The sequence below is a fragment of the Magnolia sinica genome, chromosome 9 (assembly GCF_029962835.1).
Source record: "Magnolia sinica isolate HGM2019 chromosome 9, MsV1, whole genome shotgun sequence".
In the NCBI taxonomy this organism is placed as follows: Eukaryota; Viridiplantae; Streptophyta; class Magnoliopsida; order Magnoliales; family Magnoliaceae; genus Magnolia; species Magnolia sinica.
Window position 1 is genome coordinate 24,032,568 of NC_080581.1, and position 18,392 is coordinate 24,050,959.

An 18,392-nucleotide genomic window follows, 5' to 3' on the forward strand; every position below is an offset into this window, starting at 1 on the left:
CAATAATCATCATCCACGTGATATTGGCTTTCACTATAGATAAGGTTTTCACACGAACACCTTAAAACCTGATATAGTTGTGATTTTAACGGGTTTTTACAAAAAAAAAAAAAACCCCTCACTGAGATTTTCTAGCTATCTTAGGAAAACCAAATGAGATTTTGTAGCTATCTCAATAAAAGTAAAATACAAAAGAAATATATACTTATCTTCTCCTTTGAAGACATATCTATCAATGTAGCTGTAGAACCACTTCTCTTGAATGTAGAACGTTCAATGTTCAGTCATATAAATAAGGGTTCAAGGTTCTAGATTGATTTTAAATAGATTCAAACCAATGGTTATTTGTTTGAATTCCTTTAAGATCTCAAAAGAAGAGTATTTAATCTCTTTATAATATGAAATTGACGGAAGAAGAGATCAAATAATTAAACAAAAACCTATTAAAAAATTTAATAAATACCGTGCAATAGTTCGAGCATAAAAGAGACTTCTTTCTCTTTTATAGAAGGATTCGATAGACTTGAATTGTATTTTCTGATTGAGAGAAAGCATCAATTTATAAGCAAAGAAGTTGTTGCTTCGACTCGTCTAAGACAATCTTCGACTTATCTAAGAACCGGATTCCATTCCAACAAATTTTAAATTTAAGCGCAATAAGATATAATAAATTTTTGACTGGTCGAAGGCCCTACTTGATTGGTCGAGGGCCTTGTTCGACTGGTCGAGCAAGGTCTTCTACTTGTCGAGGGTGCATAAAATTCGAATTGATTCAATTGCTAGACTTCGAGTCGAGTAACCCTCGACTTGTCGAAGGATCACCTTCAACGAGTCGAGCAGCTTCTCCTCGACTAGTCGAACGTATAACAGAAAATCCATTTTTTCTTTGATTTGAACTAGGACTAGTCAAGCCACAACTTAGACTAGTCGAACCTTAGCAAACTATAAGCATAAAAACTCATTTAAAGTAGATTTTGAATGTACCTAAACCTAATGTCTTTCTAGGGTTTATAATACCTGAAATGACTGAACTTTGAAGTAGAATAGATGCTTGAACTTTATGGAGCTTGCTCTTCTACTAGATTCTTCAGTGGAGCTTAAATTTCTTGATGGAGCTTGATCTTCTGCTAGAAGTTTAGTAGAACTTGAACTTAACTAGAACTTTCCATCTTGATCTAAGTAGAACTTGAACTTTCCATCTTAATCTTCTATTTGACTTAAACTATAGTAGAGCTTGAGCTTTCCATCTTTATCCACATTCGAAGGCCACTTCATAAGCTATTTTGTCAAAAGGAAATTTGACAAACAAAATGTGTTTTACATATTATAGCACTTACATGGCATTAATGAGAAATTGGCGTTGAAGTCACTTTTAATGAGTGAGTATTGGCGTTAGTGAGAAATTGTCGTTAAAGTCACTTTGATGAGGAGTGTTGGATTGTGTGAACATGTATTCACATATCATGTCATTCATGCACTTAACAACTAGATAGGAATTTGTTGTATTGATATGTTATCATTACCTACACTTAATCATGTTGATAACATGCGTAACTTAGGAAAATAGAACCATTGAGTTAACTACTCACTCCCATCTATGACAGTATTTTAGATCACCAAGCATGCGATATTGTTGATGCAGGTACTACCGAGATCTTAGATGGGTAGGCTTAGACTAGCATGCATCATCACCATGATGTTTTAGGAATGTTGAGCGAAAATAGAATACTTAACATTTTTATTTCATTTTGAAAATGTATATTGTGCCTTATGTAGTCTCCATCTGAGTGGACACCATTTTTGGAATTATATATTTTAAATATTAGCTATATATTTCTTGGTCTAGTTATCTCTGTTTAACTTTTAATGCTGCTGATTTAAAGTTACTATAATTATTGATCGGAGTCTTTGTAGTCAGGTGCCAAATTTTTGGGCATGACAGTTGAGAATGATGATATCACTAGAAATTTTTCCTCTATAACTTTACTTTGTTATGACCTTATGTTCCAGAAAAGTAGGTTCATTTCTAAGTGGTGCATGTTCTTATTTGTGTTTAGATTATATGTTTAGGCTAATAAGATTTTTATAGCTAAGCTCAGTACACATTGTGTGTTTATTATTTAAAAGGTGTAATCGACATGCTTAAACTATAACTTACCAATCAGTTACAAACCACTGGATGTGTGGTGGAGGATGTGATGACCTAAATTGTTTGGCCAACCAACTGATTACATGCAATGAGCTTTATAATTAGAAGTTGTTTATAATTCATCTTTTCGGTATGTATTAAATTATTAATGCTGCAGTAAATCCAACTATTTGTACTTTATGAAGTTCTGAAATGCGGAATCAATGCATGATATATAATTGTGTATGGTAGTTGGATCTTATGATGTAATTATTTGCCAATAGGTGACATCCAAACACTGAAATTATAGGTAGGAGGTTAGAAGTTGTGAAGCACTAAAACATTTTTAAAATTTTATGAAGGGACTTATTAAGTTATATCCAATCGAGATATTTTGTGCCATCGGGCTGTCTATAAATGTTTCCCACAAAAATTCAAACAAGGAATTTAATTGTCAAATGCATAAAGTAAGGCAAATATTGAAATTTGTAATAATTGCTTATTACATTACACTATTAAGGTAAATCCCAATCCATATAGGTCCAATAAGTAGTTAGTTTTTAACTTATGCACTAAATGATGTGGGATCATGGAAAAATCCCTATAATAATACTATAAGGCTAGTATTTGGATTGGGTTTAGGTTGGAGATTTTCAGATGGAGCCCAAAACCAAATTCATCGTAGCTCGACAAAAACTTTTGGGAGCACTAGTCAAGTTTTAAGTAGAACCTAAGCCAAGTTACATCTCTACTTTGTACTACTTTATTCTATAAATTTTTTTTTTTACTTAAGTAATGAGCCATTCAAACGGGAGTAAATTAGGGGGTGTTACCCCTACCATGGGGCCCACATTGATGATATATTTTATATCTATGTCGTCCATCAGTTATTCCAGCCCATTTTAGGATGCGGTCTTGTAGACACCCCACATCGGGTTGATAAGCTTAATTTGATAGAAACCATGATCCATACCCTTAACCCTAAGCCAAACCTTGATCCATACCCTTAACCCTAATTCGAACCATGATTCATACTCTTAAACCTAATCCAAACCCTAGGACTCTAGAAACCCTAAAACCCAATTAACTTAGTCCTGGTAACCCAACGGAACCCTAAAACTAGTCTTAAATCCAAACCCTAGGAAAAACCTATCCTATATAGTCAACCCTTGAGTCAACCCACTGAGTCAACTCACCAAGGCCCACATAGTTTACCCAATCAACTCATCCTATCAAATCAAGCCCATAACCCATTTTGGCCTAAGCCCATTCTAAAGCCCAATTCAAAGAAGAAGGGAGACAACAAGCCAGATTCAAAGAGCCAAAGCTGTCCATGTGTACATGAGGAACTGCCCTCAGAAGCTAAAGAAAAAAAGAAAGGACTAGCGGCACTTAGGGTGCTACTCGCCACGTAGCACTGCCCGTACTTCAACCAACTGCTCACTCGTGTGCTGCTGTCCTCCCTTCTTATTTCATGCATGTGCAAAATCTGAAAGTTACTCCGATGCTCCTCCATTGAGCTAAAATTACACCTTATGCCATCCAAACGAACACATGAGATCTTACCATATAGCAATCTCAAATCTCAACCATCTAAACCATTTCTAACCTCAAGCTTTGCAGGAATTACCAGAAAATCGGGCTGGAGGGCTATAAATACCCCATTCCCTTCATATTTCAAGCATCCAAGCATCCACAATCATTCCTTACCAATCCAGAAGCATCTTAATCCCCTTAGCCATCCCCCACCAAGGAGAGTGAGAGTGAGAGTGAGGAAGAGAGCCTGGCCCAGGTTCAACCCTAATAGCCTCTTAGCCAATTCAAGTTCAATCCAAGCCACTTGGTGCGATCCTTGTGACATTGTCGCTCGTCCAACTATTTTTCAATCAAGTTTCATGTAGTCTATAGTATCTGCATACCATAACATTCATCTCATCATTCAACACACTTTGCACTGAATTGTCTCAGAAGTATGCTTTGAGGCTTGTTGATTTAATAAGTTCCTGCCCAACAAAAAACTCGCCAATTATTTCACATTATGTCACAAGCATTGTACACATACATATAAGAGAGCTGAATCCTAACCCTCATGAACAATCAAGATCCAATGAAGTAGATACGGTACATTTGTACGGGCAGAGTGGATGCCTAACACCTTCTCTCTCTGTAATTGCGGTTCCTTATTTGGAATATCCAATTGCATCACCAAATAGTTATCTTAGGGTAGGAAATCTTCGGATCCCTACCTTAACATTTTTATAGAGTCTAGCTGACTGTAGAAATGGAGAAATTGGTTAGTGGTGACTCTGGTCAAACATTATCAATCAATCACAGCGCAGAAATTGGTTAATGGTGACTATGATTAAATATTATCAATCAATCACAGCGCAAAAGCCCTCGAAATAGACAACCCGTGGAGGCAAGCAGCCCTCAAGTCAGATCCAACTCAGGATCCCAACATCCACAAGTCCAAACAATTAAGCATATCCAAATCAAAGGTGGACCACACCTCATGAAATGGTGGTTATTGAATGCCCACTATAAAAAAAACTTCCCAAGCCACCGTGAGAAAATTAGTAATGTTTATTTTCCATCGTATCCATTGATAAGGTCAAACAGCGGATGAAGAGAAATTACAAAGATCAGCTTGATTCAAAACTTTCCTGGCCTGCAAAAAGTTTCTAATGGCCAATCACCACTTCTTCTTGTGGTGTTTTCCACCGGGGATTTGGATCTGCTTAATTTTTGGTATAAGATCTTAAAATGAGCTGCAAAAAACGGATGGACGGCATGGATATACAACAAATTCATCAAGGTGGCCCCACAGGGTAAGGGTAACACCCAATAAAGTGTTTCCCGGGAAACACCTCATCCGCTCCCATTCAAACGGTCCATGTCAAAGGAAAGATGGCAGGGCGCAAATTCCATTGCCCTTGCGGATAGTCCCCGGGGCGCACATGAGCAATCGTCATCTTTTTCTTGGACGTGAAGGCAACTAAAAGCAAGTCCTCGAACGGAAAAGGAGGATGGGATGAGTCGGTTGTAGTCGGCCCCACCGTTTGTCAAACAGAGGCAACTCCACTGCTGTACACGTAAGGTATGGATCAATCCGACCAAATCGTGGGCCCCAGTTTGTACAGAGCAAAGAAATTAGACTATAGTGATCGGATGATCTCAACCATACGATTATTTACTTTGAATTTGGTCCGTGGACTTTTATCTTGTGACTGACCATTGATGGCTACCAGTAGCTTTGAATCATTCAACCAGTAGAATTTTAGAGATATGCTCCATCTAAAATATGCCCCACGTATGGAACGGTCTGGATTAACTTTCTGAATGCCATGGTGGCTGAGTTGCCACCGTTTAAAATGTTGTCCAGGAAGTGAAGAACACCATAGTTTAATCCTTATAAAAAAGAAAAGAAAAGCACAGACAGGGGGTAGATGATATGTTACAACCGGAAGAACCGGAATATGGTAGTGCCATCTCTCCAGAGGATACATGGAATGGATATTTATCGATCGGGTCCACTCATAAATTTCATCAGAACGGATGTTTTACATTCTAGGAATAAAATCCTATCGGTTACTTTTTTTATAGTTTATTCCATTGCTAACCTGACCATTCAATGTTTATGTTTGCCACCGTCACTTTAATGGATACGGATCAGATAATATAATTATTTGATAAGAGTGAATTTTAAGGAATAAACCGTTCATTTCAGGATCCTGCATATGGACGGACCTGATTTGCATTTCACCGGGCCACGTCTTTGGTGGAGAGATGGCTCTATCATGTTACGGTTCCTCGGCTCCACCGTATCATCTCCCGGGAAAGTAAGCAATGGGCTAGTAAAGCGGACGCGGAAGTTCCTGCGCAAGGAATTTGGGTGGGGCCCATTGCGATGTTTGTGAGAAAGCCTCTCCGTCCATCTGTTTTAAGAGCTCATTTTAGAACATGCGGCCAAAAATTAAGGTGTATCCAAAACTCAAATGGGCCACACGAGAGTAAAAAGTGGAGATTTAGTGACCACCGTTGAAACATTTATATGGCCATAAAAGTTTTGTATTGGTCTAATTTTTGGTATTTTTACTTCAACCCAATGAAAATGACCTTATAAATGGTTTGGATGGAATATAAACATCAAGGTGGAGCCTAGAAAGGTTTCAACGGTAGGAATTCCTTTCACCACTGTTTCATCTCATATGGCCCACTCTAGTGTTGGATCCTACTCATTTTTGGCCACATGTCCTAAAAGGAGCTCAAAAAAAGGATGGACGGGTTGGATTTCTAATAAACATCACGGTGGACCCCGCTTTATATCCCAGCGCAGGAACTTCCTGCAAAAGCCTTTCGCAGGAAATCCGCGTCCAAGTAAAACAGCTCCAAGTTACTCGCATGAATGCGAGTGGCGAAATTGCGCCCACGTGGAAGATAAACATGAGATCTTAACCGTCTATTTTATAATAAACCCAACGAATTGATTTCCGGACACGTTGATCTCGTCCGACGAAAGCCTGGGATCTGTCACATGCGTGCTGCATCTCTCGGTGAGTCGCGAGTATCTTTCGTATTTTCCAAAGACGAATTCCTTGGACTTTTCGAACCCGACGGTATACACGGTGGCGCCTTGCTAAGCCACACGCGTGTATAAGTCAGCAGCACATGTGCCAGCGGACGCGAGTGGGCTGTACTCCGGAACCAGCGATATGGGTGGTACCTTGACCGTGAGCCCCACTTCGATGTATGCGTTGTATATCTACGCCGTCCATCCGTTTTGCCAACTCATTTTATGGCTTGAGGCCACAAACGCGGTATATACAAGTCTAAGGTGGACCATACCACAGGAAACCGAAGTGAATAACTATTAAAAACTTTTTATGGGCCACCAAAGTTTTAGATCGAGCTGATATTTGTGTTTTAGCTTCATCCAGGTCTTTGTGACCTAATAAAAAGCTTGGATGGAAAATAAACATTATATTGGACTCTAGGAAGTTTTTAATTGTGAGAATTCAATCACCAATGTTTCCTTTGGTGTGGTCAACTCGAGATTTTTATATGCTTAAGTTTTGGAAGCACAGTATGAAATACGTTGGAAAAACGTATGGACACCGTAGATATATAATGTATATATCAATGTGGGCCCCACAGTTAGGGTACCACCCACATCACTACTCCGCGGTACCACCAAGTCGCGCCCTCTGCCAACATAGAGCGGATTTGGTGCGACCCCGGACTCACAAAAGACGGTGTGGCCCTTAACGTGGGGCCCACCTTGATGCATGTATTCTGAATCCACACCGTCCGCCCATTTTCCAGATCATTTTAGGGAATTATTCCAAAAATGAAGCAGATCCAATTATCAGGTGAACCATAGCATAGGAAACAATGGTGATTGATTATTAATGGGCCACGAAATTTTTGGATCAAGATGATATATATATATATATATATATATATATATTTCCTTCATCCAGGTTTATGTGACCTTATCAACAGATTGGATGTAAAATAAACACTAAGGAAACATCAAAGTGGCCCTAAAAAGGCTTTAATGGTAGTCATTCAATCACCACTGTTTTCTAAAGTATGATACAGCTGAGATCTGGATCTTCTTCATTTTTGGTATCTTTACCTAAAATAATCTGGAAAACTGATGGACGGTGTGGATATAGAATAGATACATCAAAATGGCCCCACGGCAAGGGCCGCACCATCTTGGGTGAGTCCGGGTTATCACCGAATCCTCTCACTACGCGATACCAGCGTAATGTACACGTGAAATATCCAGGCCATCCATCAGGTTGACTAGATATGTTACCACCAGATGATAAAAGTGGGCCAATCGACGGGTCAGAAAGCTTCGGCTGATTTTTTTACAACTGTACATTTCTTCACTTAATTGTGGCCCACCTGATTCGTGGACAAATCTGGTTCTTGTGACAGGGTATCTACATGCGTGTGCATTAGCTGACTTGTACACGCTCTGGCACGGTATACTCGATTCACTTGATTTATCAGTTTGTATATGTGGGGCCCACCCTACCGATGGTAGGTCCCTGTTTAGATGTATCATGATTAATTTATGGACGGTTAAAATCAAAATATCCAAGGGTCCTATTTCAGCAAACAAGTGCGTTGGGATTGTTCTCCCAATCAGATTTTTGGACTGAGTCTAAACCAAAGTAAGTCCTACAATTTAGTCCGTTTAACGTTTAACGTTTAACGTGTGTGCATCGGGTGCGATTTCTGGGTGCCTGCGTATCAAGCGTTACGCAGCCGGACTATCAAATACTCGATGTTTATAAAAATTTTCATCCTCGTCTCAGTCTCTCCATCAGACTCCAAAATCCAACAGTCTTTTTGAATTCGATCTCTTCCCAGCCTTCCCTCTCTCTCTCTCTTCCATGGAAGAATCAGAGCCTTCATCCAACGCCTCCCAAACATCGAGGGTCAAGATAGCTGGAGCCTGGTCTGGCATCCTAGAAGTCCAATTACAATCCTGGACACTCCCGATGCTTCGGCAAGCGATTGCAGACCGATCGAACTGCGGCCCCGACTGCATCAATCTCATCTGTGGCGGAAAGATCCTAAAGGATGGAGATGTGACTCAGTACTTGGTCGAATTGGGCCTCAAGAACAATTCCAAGATCCTGGCCAGTCGTGTCGCCGCTGATCATGGAAAGGCGTTGAAGGACGAGCTGATGGCGGAGGCCGAGCGCTCCCGCAGGCTTGCGAGGATCAGGCAAGATTTTGGATTGCAATTTTATAATTGGATGTTTGGTTGGTCTTATTTTATGTTGAATTTACTTGAATTTTCATATAGAGGCATCATACTAGAGTGTTTGTACAGTACGCTTAGGTTTTCAGTTTGTAAAAGTGGGCCTACGGTTCACCTATCCAAACCTTTGATACAATAGGACCCACTTTTTTTCTTTTTTTTTTTTACAAGCAACAACAATAGGACCCACTTTACATGACCCATGCACCAAAATCTCCCAGATGAGGACAATCACTACCCTTCTATATGTGTGCAGTAAATAGAGTGTGAGCAAATAAAGTACTGCAACAGTTGACATTCAACAGAAAAACGCCAATGATTCGATGGATAGGAGCTTCGAACCCAGAGCTTTTTCGTCAATGGACCATCCGTTGTGAGACCCATCATATCAGCAGTTGGGTTGCTGTACTGAGCGCACTGTAGGTACTCTCGGCTAAGGGCGCGTTAGGATGCACTATGGTCCACAGCCCATCTAGGCCCATTGTAGGGCCTGTCAATGACGTAGGCCCATAGCCCACTGTATGCCCAATATTTGCTGATTTTTGGGATGATTATTAAAGATGTGATTGAAGATTTGATTGATGTGAGTGAAGATATGAAGGGGATATAATTAGTATGATTGAAGATATGGGTTGGTTTTAGAGATATAATTACTTTCCTCGTTTGCTTTTTATTAGGCTTTTACCATATTAAGGAAGATTAAATTGGTTTAGAATAAATTGTGACTGATTTAAAATCAATCTCTTAGTTAGGATCTATAAAAGGGGTGGTGGTATAGGAGTTAGTGATTTTGAATTATTTTCTAAGTGTGAGTTTTCGGTTGGCATCAATAAAGTTCTCTGTCTCTCTGCTCCATTGTTCTTGTGAGTGTGTGTGTGTATTTTAATTTTTATCAATTTCGGTATCGAGATCTCATCGACTCGATAACTGGGTTGCACCATTTAATTGGACTTGGAAGGAGTCCATTTGAAATTTGAGGTGTGCTTCCTCATTATAAATACTAGGAAACATGGTGAATTTTTATTGCTCCTTCTTGATTGAATTGAATGTGTGCAATTCAATTCAATTGTACATCCAAACGCAGCCTAGATATATGAGTACAATCTTGACTCTTGATGATTGAGTTCATGCTATTTTAAGGCTTATGAGAAACCAATTTTGAGTGCCTGTTCTTGCAATTGAGGACCTTGTTTGTTGGAGTTTGATTCTAGAGTTTTGCTATTACGCATGTAAGCAGTTGCACCAACATGTGCCACATTCCTAGTCTTGGATCTCCCACACGTGGTAATGTTGGCATGTGTGTGTGCATGTAGAGGCACGAGTGGAATTAGCTGCACTTTTGATAATAATAAGGTTTGGCGGATGTAACCCGAAAATGAAGCAGATGCTGTGTATCATTATCACAAAAAAGAATAAGAGAAAAAAAAAAAAAAAAACTTAGCATGGTTTTGATTGTTCCTCAAAAAGATATCTTGTTTTTGATATTACACATTCAGAAGACTCAGGACTCTCTGACTGAGAAAGAAAGATTGATATTGTAAAGTGGGTCATCCTCATGGAAACAAGTTGGCATCACAAATGGGTGTGCCCTCTTTACCATGCCAAAAGGAGGCTAGTTTGTTTGCAGTTAGAAGGGTCTGCGGGTCCATGTCGTTTCTCTTACTTTGACTATTGCCTTGATTTTGCGGCATGGTTTCTAGTGTCCTTGTTTGTGCAAATTGGTTTAGGAGATCTTTTGGTTAAAGAAGATGATGGATGCTTGATTTTGAAATGGTGGTGAGTTAGTTAATCAACGCATTATGGTTGGGCTCTTTGTTTCTTTGTTTTGGAGCTTTACTATGAGAAATTGTAGTTGAGCGAAGCGTGAATTGGCAACAGCTTCGGGTGTGGTAGCTTTATGCGTCTATTTCAAAATGTTAGTACCTATTAAAAATGAGTGGCAGGGGAGGAGCGCAATTCTGAAAAGTTTGTGCAACTAAGTGGGAAATCATCATGTATTATCTCCTATACTCCATAGTTTTGTTATCTTTTTGTTATCTTTTATTAGCCTACACTGTGTTTTGCTTCTTGTAGGATACTTGGTGCGATCTCTCTCTCTCTTTTTTTTTTCTTTTTTTCTTTTTTTTTTGTAGTAGTAGTGGTGTATAATTGGTAAGTGGTTTTGTCATTCTTAGAATCACAATTGATGTTATCTTTTTGTTTCTTGGTGCATGGATGTTTAATCCAACATGAGGTGTTAGGTCATGGAATATGTTCCTACATGCAAGATTTAAAAAAAATGGTATTATGACCTTATAATGGCTGACTAGTCTTGCTGTTATGTATGGGAAATGACTGTTGGGAATCAGGAAAATGAAAATACAGAATATATTGCCCAAGAGTACCTAGAAAAGCATTTAGTTGTGTACCGTAGCTAATGTTATTCTATCTAAAAACATTCCGCATAAGTAGCAATAAATACTTGGTTCAATAAAAGCTATTATTGAGAAAATAACAGTCATTTTAAAAGAATGGTTTTAATTAACAGGCCTTTTTTTTTCCCATTACATAATCCCACATAGAGTGACCCCACCCGTTGTAATGGGCATTATCACCTTGCCTATTAGTAGTATGACTGATCTGAAAATTTCCTGATAGTTTTCATTTTCCTTTTGAGAAAATTTTATTTTGCTAAACAAAAAGAAGTTTGTTGTTTGATCAACTGGAAGATTGGTTGGTATTTTGATAATGTGTACTTCTTGTGTTAGGCACATTAGATAAACAAGCATAAAACTAAGGGCCCATTTGGGTGACATGTAGAAAATGATTCTAACTCATTATCAACAGACTGGTGTAACTGAGTGAGAGCTGTCACTGCCTCTTTGGAATGTAACCAACCTTTCCAGATTTACGCTACTTGTGTGGCTTACCTAAACAATGGATATGCCTGATTTTTGAGACATGGCATGCTACAGTGGACTGTACAATGTTACCTAAAACATGAAACCCTGCACGTTTTCCGTTCTGGATTAAGCAATCTGGATTATGGGTCATCGATCTAGATCACTATTTTTTGGTGACCTGAAATTATGGCTCTATATTCTACTATTGATTGAGTTAATTCAAATTTATATTTACAGTATAGAAACTTATACTTTTATTTGTTCAATTATATAATATAACACTAAGCATGCAAGATCTGTAATGATAACATCATCGTTTCATATACAATTGCAATACGATTTCATGTATAAAAATATATTGCATACACAGTGTAGTTATTGGGGTGATAGACATGATCCTTCCCATAGTGTACCATGTATTGGAGGAAGTAGCATACCTCGTACCCATCCCATACCACATACCCAAGTGGCCCACAATTCATGTAACCCTGGGACTTTTATTCCACACATGTACCAACTGTTGACACATGTGCAGGCTGGTGGAAAGTCATCACTTCAAAGTTCAAATTCTTTTGCTCTCTTTCAGAAGTGACAGTTGTGCAGGCAGATAAAAATTGGGTGTCATTCAAACAGGCCCTAAGACTTTGTTCCTTCTTTAGTTAGATACTTTTACTCTCACTTTTGGTTCCTATATTGCTCTAATAAGGCTAATGGTTATTAGATTCAAAATATAAACTATTGTTGATGTTCTATACTTTTTTTTAATTATCAATAACTTAACATGGAAGATGAATGATACGCATATAATGTCTGTTATGATTAGGCATAAATTATTCAAATAAATGCCAAACTAATACTTCTATGGTGTCAGTCATAAAGGAGGGAGTTAAGATTGAGTCTCACGTACAAAATTGTTAAAGCTCTACTTCCTACTTTCTCATATAATCCATCAAGGGAGTCTTCTTCCCTTGTATCCAATTTGAATCTTCTTGATCCTCATAACTAAGTCCTGGACTTTTGCAAAACTTTAGCTAGCATCCATACACCCCACCTCCAAACTGGGCCAGATTAGGAGCTGTTTTAGGTTCAAAAGGGATGGGAAGTGGGGCTGTTTGGAGTCATATTGTAGGGTAAAATTGCCCTGTGGTGAAGGTTCTGAAAGTGGGCTAGAATCGATGACAGGAATCGATGACAGCCCGTAATAAAAATATTTTGATGATGTGTGGTGCGATGTTGTCGCAATGGACACCTATCACCTCTAGTTGGGTTGTCCATGGCAATACGATCGCCATGCCATACACAATGGGCACACAAACATGTATATCTTCAAGAATGGTGATTGCAGGCCTGTCTTGCATCCCATAAATAATGCATCTCCAACTAAGCATATGGAGGTGAATGACAACTCGCTTCTCTCTCAGGCTACATCATCACGAGAGGTCCAAGAGACTTGCCGCTTGGATGAACCCTCACTAGAGGGGTCTGAAAATTTCGACAAGCTTCCTGCCTACAATGAGGACCTCAATGAGTTCATAGGCTTCGGTATAGATCTAATTTTCAATGAAGAACGCATTGAAGTGACAAAAGAGTGGTGGTTTCTGATGAACCGACCTTCGAAGAGTTGACTGGTGCAGTTATTAGTGAGTCAACAGTTAGATCATTTGATACTCATACCTTTGCTTGTGTGATTGTGAGTGCTATGGGCTGGATGGAAGGATCAATGGTTAGATCTATGGAATTCAACAAGGACCATTCACAACGGTGACATGTTGATCAAGAACATCATATCATGGCACAACAAATTCAAGGGAATGAGCTTGTCACACCCCAAACTCGGGAACTGGACTCACAAAATTTTTGGCCGCCGAATCCGTTTCCGATAGTCTCCGTAGTACCCCATTCTCGGATCCCAAGTCACATATGCTAGGTTTCGATCCTGGGATCCTACGAGGATTTACAGGGTGTTTTTTTATATATATATATATATATTATTGTAATTGTTGTTGTTGTAAAGGAACATAACACAAGTGTACCCAAGTCACAAAAACATCATCACCATATATCCACTAATATATTCTTTGAGTACAGTGCTGGAAAGAAAATACAAGATATAACCAAAACTCAAAAGATCGGGCTCATGCTCTGAGCTCAATGCTGCTAATACACCCTAGCATCACATGCAGCGTAAACAAACATACATAAGCTTTCTATGAAGCTCGGTAGAGTGCGTGTGTGCGTGCACAGTGCATATCACATTAATACAGATATCAGAGTATGCGGAAGATGATGGAGGGCTAAACTACCAATTCCATGAATGCTGTTACCTATACCAAGGTTATGCAATGCAAGGACGAATATCATATGCTAGAGATGCAATGTAAATATGCCAATCCTCAACTAGTTTACGTATCAATATGGTTGGTATTTGGAAACATCACCGAGGTCTAGTACACTCTAACATTGGCTGTTGCTCCATCGCGTGCATGACCAAGTGAGTGGAAAAGACCTCACTATCTGTCTTTCCAGTGGTATGCCAATGCCCACCCGGCTCGTCGATAATGGACCTATTTACGAGCTGGTTAGACTCAACCTAGCTTACAGTTATAACTCCCTACCCCCGGGCGGATAAGGTCACACCCCCTTTCAATTGACCATGATGCAGTGGGAGACATGACCTACTAGTATTTGGCACTCGGGCGATCATGTCATCCACTTGATATTGATGTTGAAGCATCCTACTAGTACCACAAGGATTTGGGACTTTCACCCAAGGACATCCATAGCGCCCTAATGCTAGAACATATATTTCCGGTATCCAATCCGGCTATCCACGATATGCTTGTGGAGGGCACAACCCTGATGTTGCTAGGGTGTAAAAGTGCTCGTGACATATAGGATGCGAAATGCATGAGTCATTCCATCCAAGTCATGTACCAAACATGCGCGTGCCGCGTAATCATGTGGGGCGACCTTATCTCATATAAAGTCCCCTAAATGTCTCAAGCCTAAGGGCATATGCTATGAATACTCGTCATCCACAACATGCATACAAATGATGCATATGGGCATGATATCATCACACTAAGCATGTTATCAATGTGTCCTATCAGGCCAAATACACTAGCATATTATCAGACATATCATGTGATAATCGACCTTAATTGGCATGTCATATACAAAGAGTGAGAGCTAAATGACAGGCTCTACTAGAAATATAGAAGTCTATGTGGTGTGACCCATGCTAGACTAACATCGGCTCCTCACATAGCCTGTAAGGCATAGATAAAATACATATAGCAAGACGGGGTCCACTGGGACTATCTCGGATGGACACCCACATGTACAACATGTGTGCCATTAGGCTACCAATCTATTTGGGCACATGACCCACTAATGATGTCCCAAAACAATCAGATTATCAACGACATCACTATAATTTCTTTAACAAGATGATCTGCACCGTCCGATCATTGTTAACGTAAACCGACGATCATAGATCAATGGTTAGTCACTAGGATGTGTTCCTGTGCTTGTGGCCCCATCTGAGTCTTGGGATTTCATCATTTTAGGCAAAGTATATGCCTCAACAGATTTAATACAATCATAATGTCGACATTACATACATACACTAATTAGAAATATTAAAATTGATTTAATAATTAAATTTAAACCTGCCCACTTTTCCATTCGGTGCAGCCCGCCTGAGATTTGGATCCACCTGATTTTTGGGCACATGGCCTAACATTATCTTGAAAAACGGATGAACGGAGTGGATAAGTCATATGCATCTTAGGGGTCCCACGAGTGGGCCCCAATCCATGCCCCTGGCTGGGTGTCCACCCGTCTGGACTTTGGCAGCAGCGCTGCTGATGCTAGGTGTTGTTGTTATTGCTTTTTTTTTTTTTTAAAAAAAAAATAAAAATTATATATATATATATTTGTGATGCCCTATCAAGGTGGGCCCCTTGAGTGTGATCTACTCCATTCAATGCCTTGGCTAGCTCGAGCGGGGTCCAATGGCCCTGATTTGGACAAACAGGGACCCCCCTCCGTGCGGCCCACTCGAGACTCAGATTTGCCTCATGTTTCGGCCCATTCCCTAAAATGATCTGGAGAAGTTGATGGACGGTGTGGGTTAAACATATACACCAAGGTGGGGTCCACGATTGGGACACCCCCACCCCCACGTTCGTATGGCTGACGTGAGGGAGTGCTCCCAGCCCCATCGTCGCCTCTGGTGTGGTCCACTTGATGGTTGGATCAGCTTGATTTTTGGGCTCTATGGTTAACTTGATTCGGGAAACATATGGATGGTGAGGATCTAAGAAATACACATGGTGGGCCCCACAAGTGGAAACCCACCCCAACCTTCCCATGCAAAGGCGTTTTTGACGCAAGGGCTCTCCAGTCTCTTGCACCTTACGGTGTGGCCCACTCGACAGTTGGATCAGCTTTGTTTTTGGGCCCAACGGCCAAAATGATCTGGGGAAGCGGATGGACGGCGTGGATGGAACAAATACATCAAGGTGGGTCCCACGAATGGGGACACCACTCCCCCAGGCGCACTTGCTGCTGGGCAGCAGCGTCCCTGAACGTTGTTTGCATCCAGCAACCACGACTGCTGCCCCTCCCTCTCTCTTGGTTCATTTTAGGGGTGGTGGGGTCTACTTAGACAAATCCACTCCATCCATTAGATTGGCCAGGTCATTGTGGGCCAATGAGCTTTAGATCAAACCAATTTCGGTGGTTTCCCACCATCCAAAATTGCCATATCAATATGTTAAATGGCAAATAAACATCACGGTGGGCCACACAAGGTGGTCCATGCTGTGATAGCGTGCGGGGCACGCTCTCCAACAGCATGGCCTACTTGTGGGCCCCGCAACATAATTTTAAATGAAATAAGGAAGAAGAAAGGAAAAGGAAGGAAAGGAAGGAAAGAGATCCGGCCATCGTGGTGGCCCCCGCCATTATGGAGTCCACCATGCACTTTATACATGATCAAGGTGGGTCCCACCCTTGTGGGCCCACCAAAATTGAAAGATCACAAAGAAAGGGAGGGTTTGGATCCTCCCATGTACTCACAACAAAGGATGAATGGTTGGATCAGCTCAGATCGACAATCTGGCGGTCCACCAAGCTGCTCTCCACCTCTAATCTCCTTTAATCACTCCTCTTCTCTCTCTCTTACCCTCTTGATCCCTCCTTATTCTCTCTTAAGCTCTCTCTTTTCTCTTAAACTATCTCCTAATTTTTCTTTCTTTTCTCTCTTTCTATCTTAATCTCTCCCTAATTCTCCCTAATCTTTTTCTTTCTCTTAACCTTCCCCTATTCTTGCTAGAAAAATGGTAGAAATGAGAAGGAGTTAGGGGATTTTGTGGTAGAACTTTTAGGATAGGGAGGGAATAAAAAGAAGATGGAGGGTTAGAATGGGGAGAGAAAGGAGAGGGATGGCTAGGCATGGGTTTCATGATGGGCGTCATGGGTTACTTTGACTAATGGGGAGAAAGAAGTGATGAGTTGATTGATTGATTTGACAACATTGGGATTTTTGCAAGTGGGGCCCGTGTGCATTGCGTGACCCACCTCAGATTGTGTCAAAACAACTTCTAATCTAGGGACTGAGATGGGGCGTGCCGTGCAACGTTGAAATTGTAGCGCTCGCGCGGTTGCTAGGATACAAGTTTCGGGGTGTTGTGGTACTAAAATAGGGTCGCGATCAAAACTCATTGATTTGGTCCACCAAGAACATGCCGATGCCGAAGTCGAAGTGTACGTAAGGTCTCACGAGGTTACAGGTCTTATAGAACTTGTCAAGTTAAATGGACTACATCACCAACTCTTATCAAGGGTGTACATTGAAACAAACTCATGGCTGAGTTTTCTCCCACCCGGGGAGTGATGTGAACATCCGGGTTGTCCACTAGTAGTGGAAGTGACTCGATCCAAGAGAGGCCTCCTAGCATAGCCAATCTACAAACATGAGCCAACCGATGGATAAGGTCAGCCTATAGTCCACCTTCCTTCACCATATCATCAGACTTGGAAGGTTGAAAAGCCCCTTGACATATGATTAGAGGCCGTCAGACAAAGCAAACCAAGATCGCATTGGCCTAAAAGTAGGCCCATCGTGTGGGATGATTGCATTGCCAAAATAGGAAAATGGTAATTCTGCACCTCTTGGGGACCTTGCTAGAACGCAGTCTAAGTCAAGCGATTGAATTGAAGTATGTGGGATAGGTCACTTGTTAGGCGGTCGAATTCATTAAAAAGCAAAAAAAAAAAAAAACTTTTTCCCCATCCCTATGTGAATGCGCAAATAGTTTTTCTACCGTTCATGCCGCCCACAATTTTCTCTCTTTAGATCACACCAACTTATGGATGTCTCCTTTGATGATTTTCCTTCCTTTCACGAGTTATTTTTTACTATTTGAGCTATTTTAATCTCTTTTATCACTGGTTCTTAGGATTAGAAAAGGATTTTGATTGGTAAAGAGTGTAAATCTCTTTATTTCCAGAAGAGGAGACATTACGTAGGAGAAAATTTTTCATAAATAAACTCCTGTAGAAAGCCTTAGGCACTAGTTTCTTGAATAAA

At 40.4% G+C, this 18,392-nt stretch overlaps 1 protein-coding gene across 1 annotated transcript in view; it reads left to right on the top strand.

The window, feature by feature from the left end:
- Positions 1-8,376: 8,376 nt before the first annotated feature.
- The window catches only part of LOC131254737 (uncharacterized), a 49,522-nt gene continuing 39,506 nt past the window's right edge, over positions 8,377-18,392 (top strand). The window contains exon 1 of the mRNA XM_058255454.1: positions 8,377-8,876. Coding sequence (XP_058111437.1) covers positions 8,539-8,876 — 338 coding nt within the window. The 5' untranslated portion in view covers positions 8,377-8,538. The remainder of the gene's footprint in view (positions 8,877-18,392) is intronic.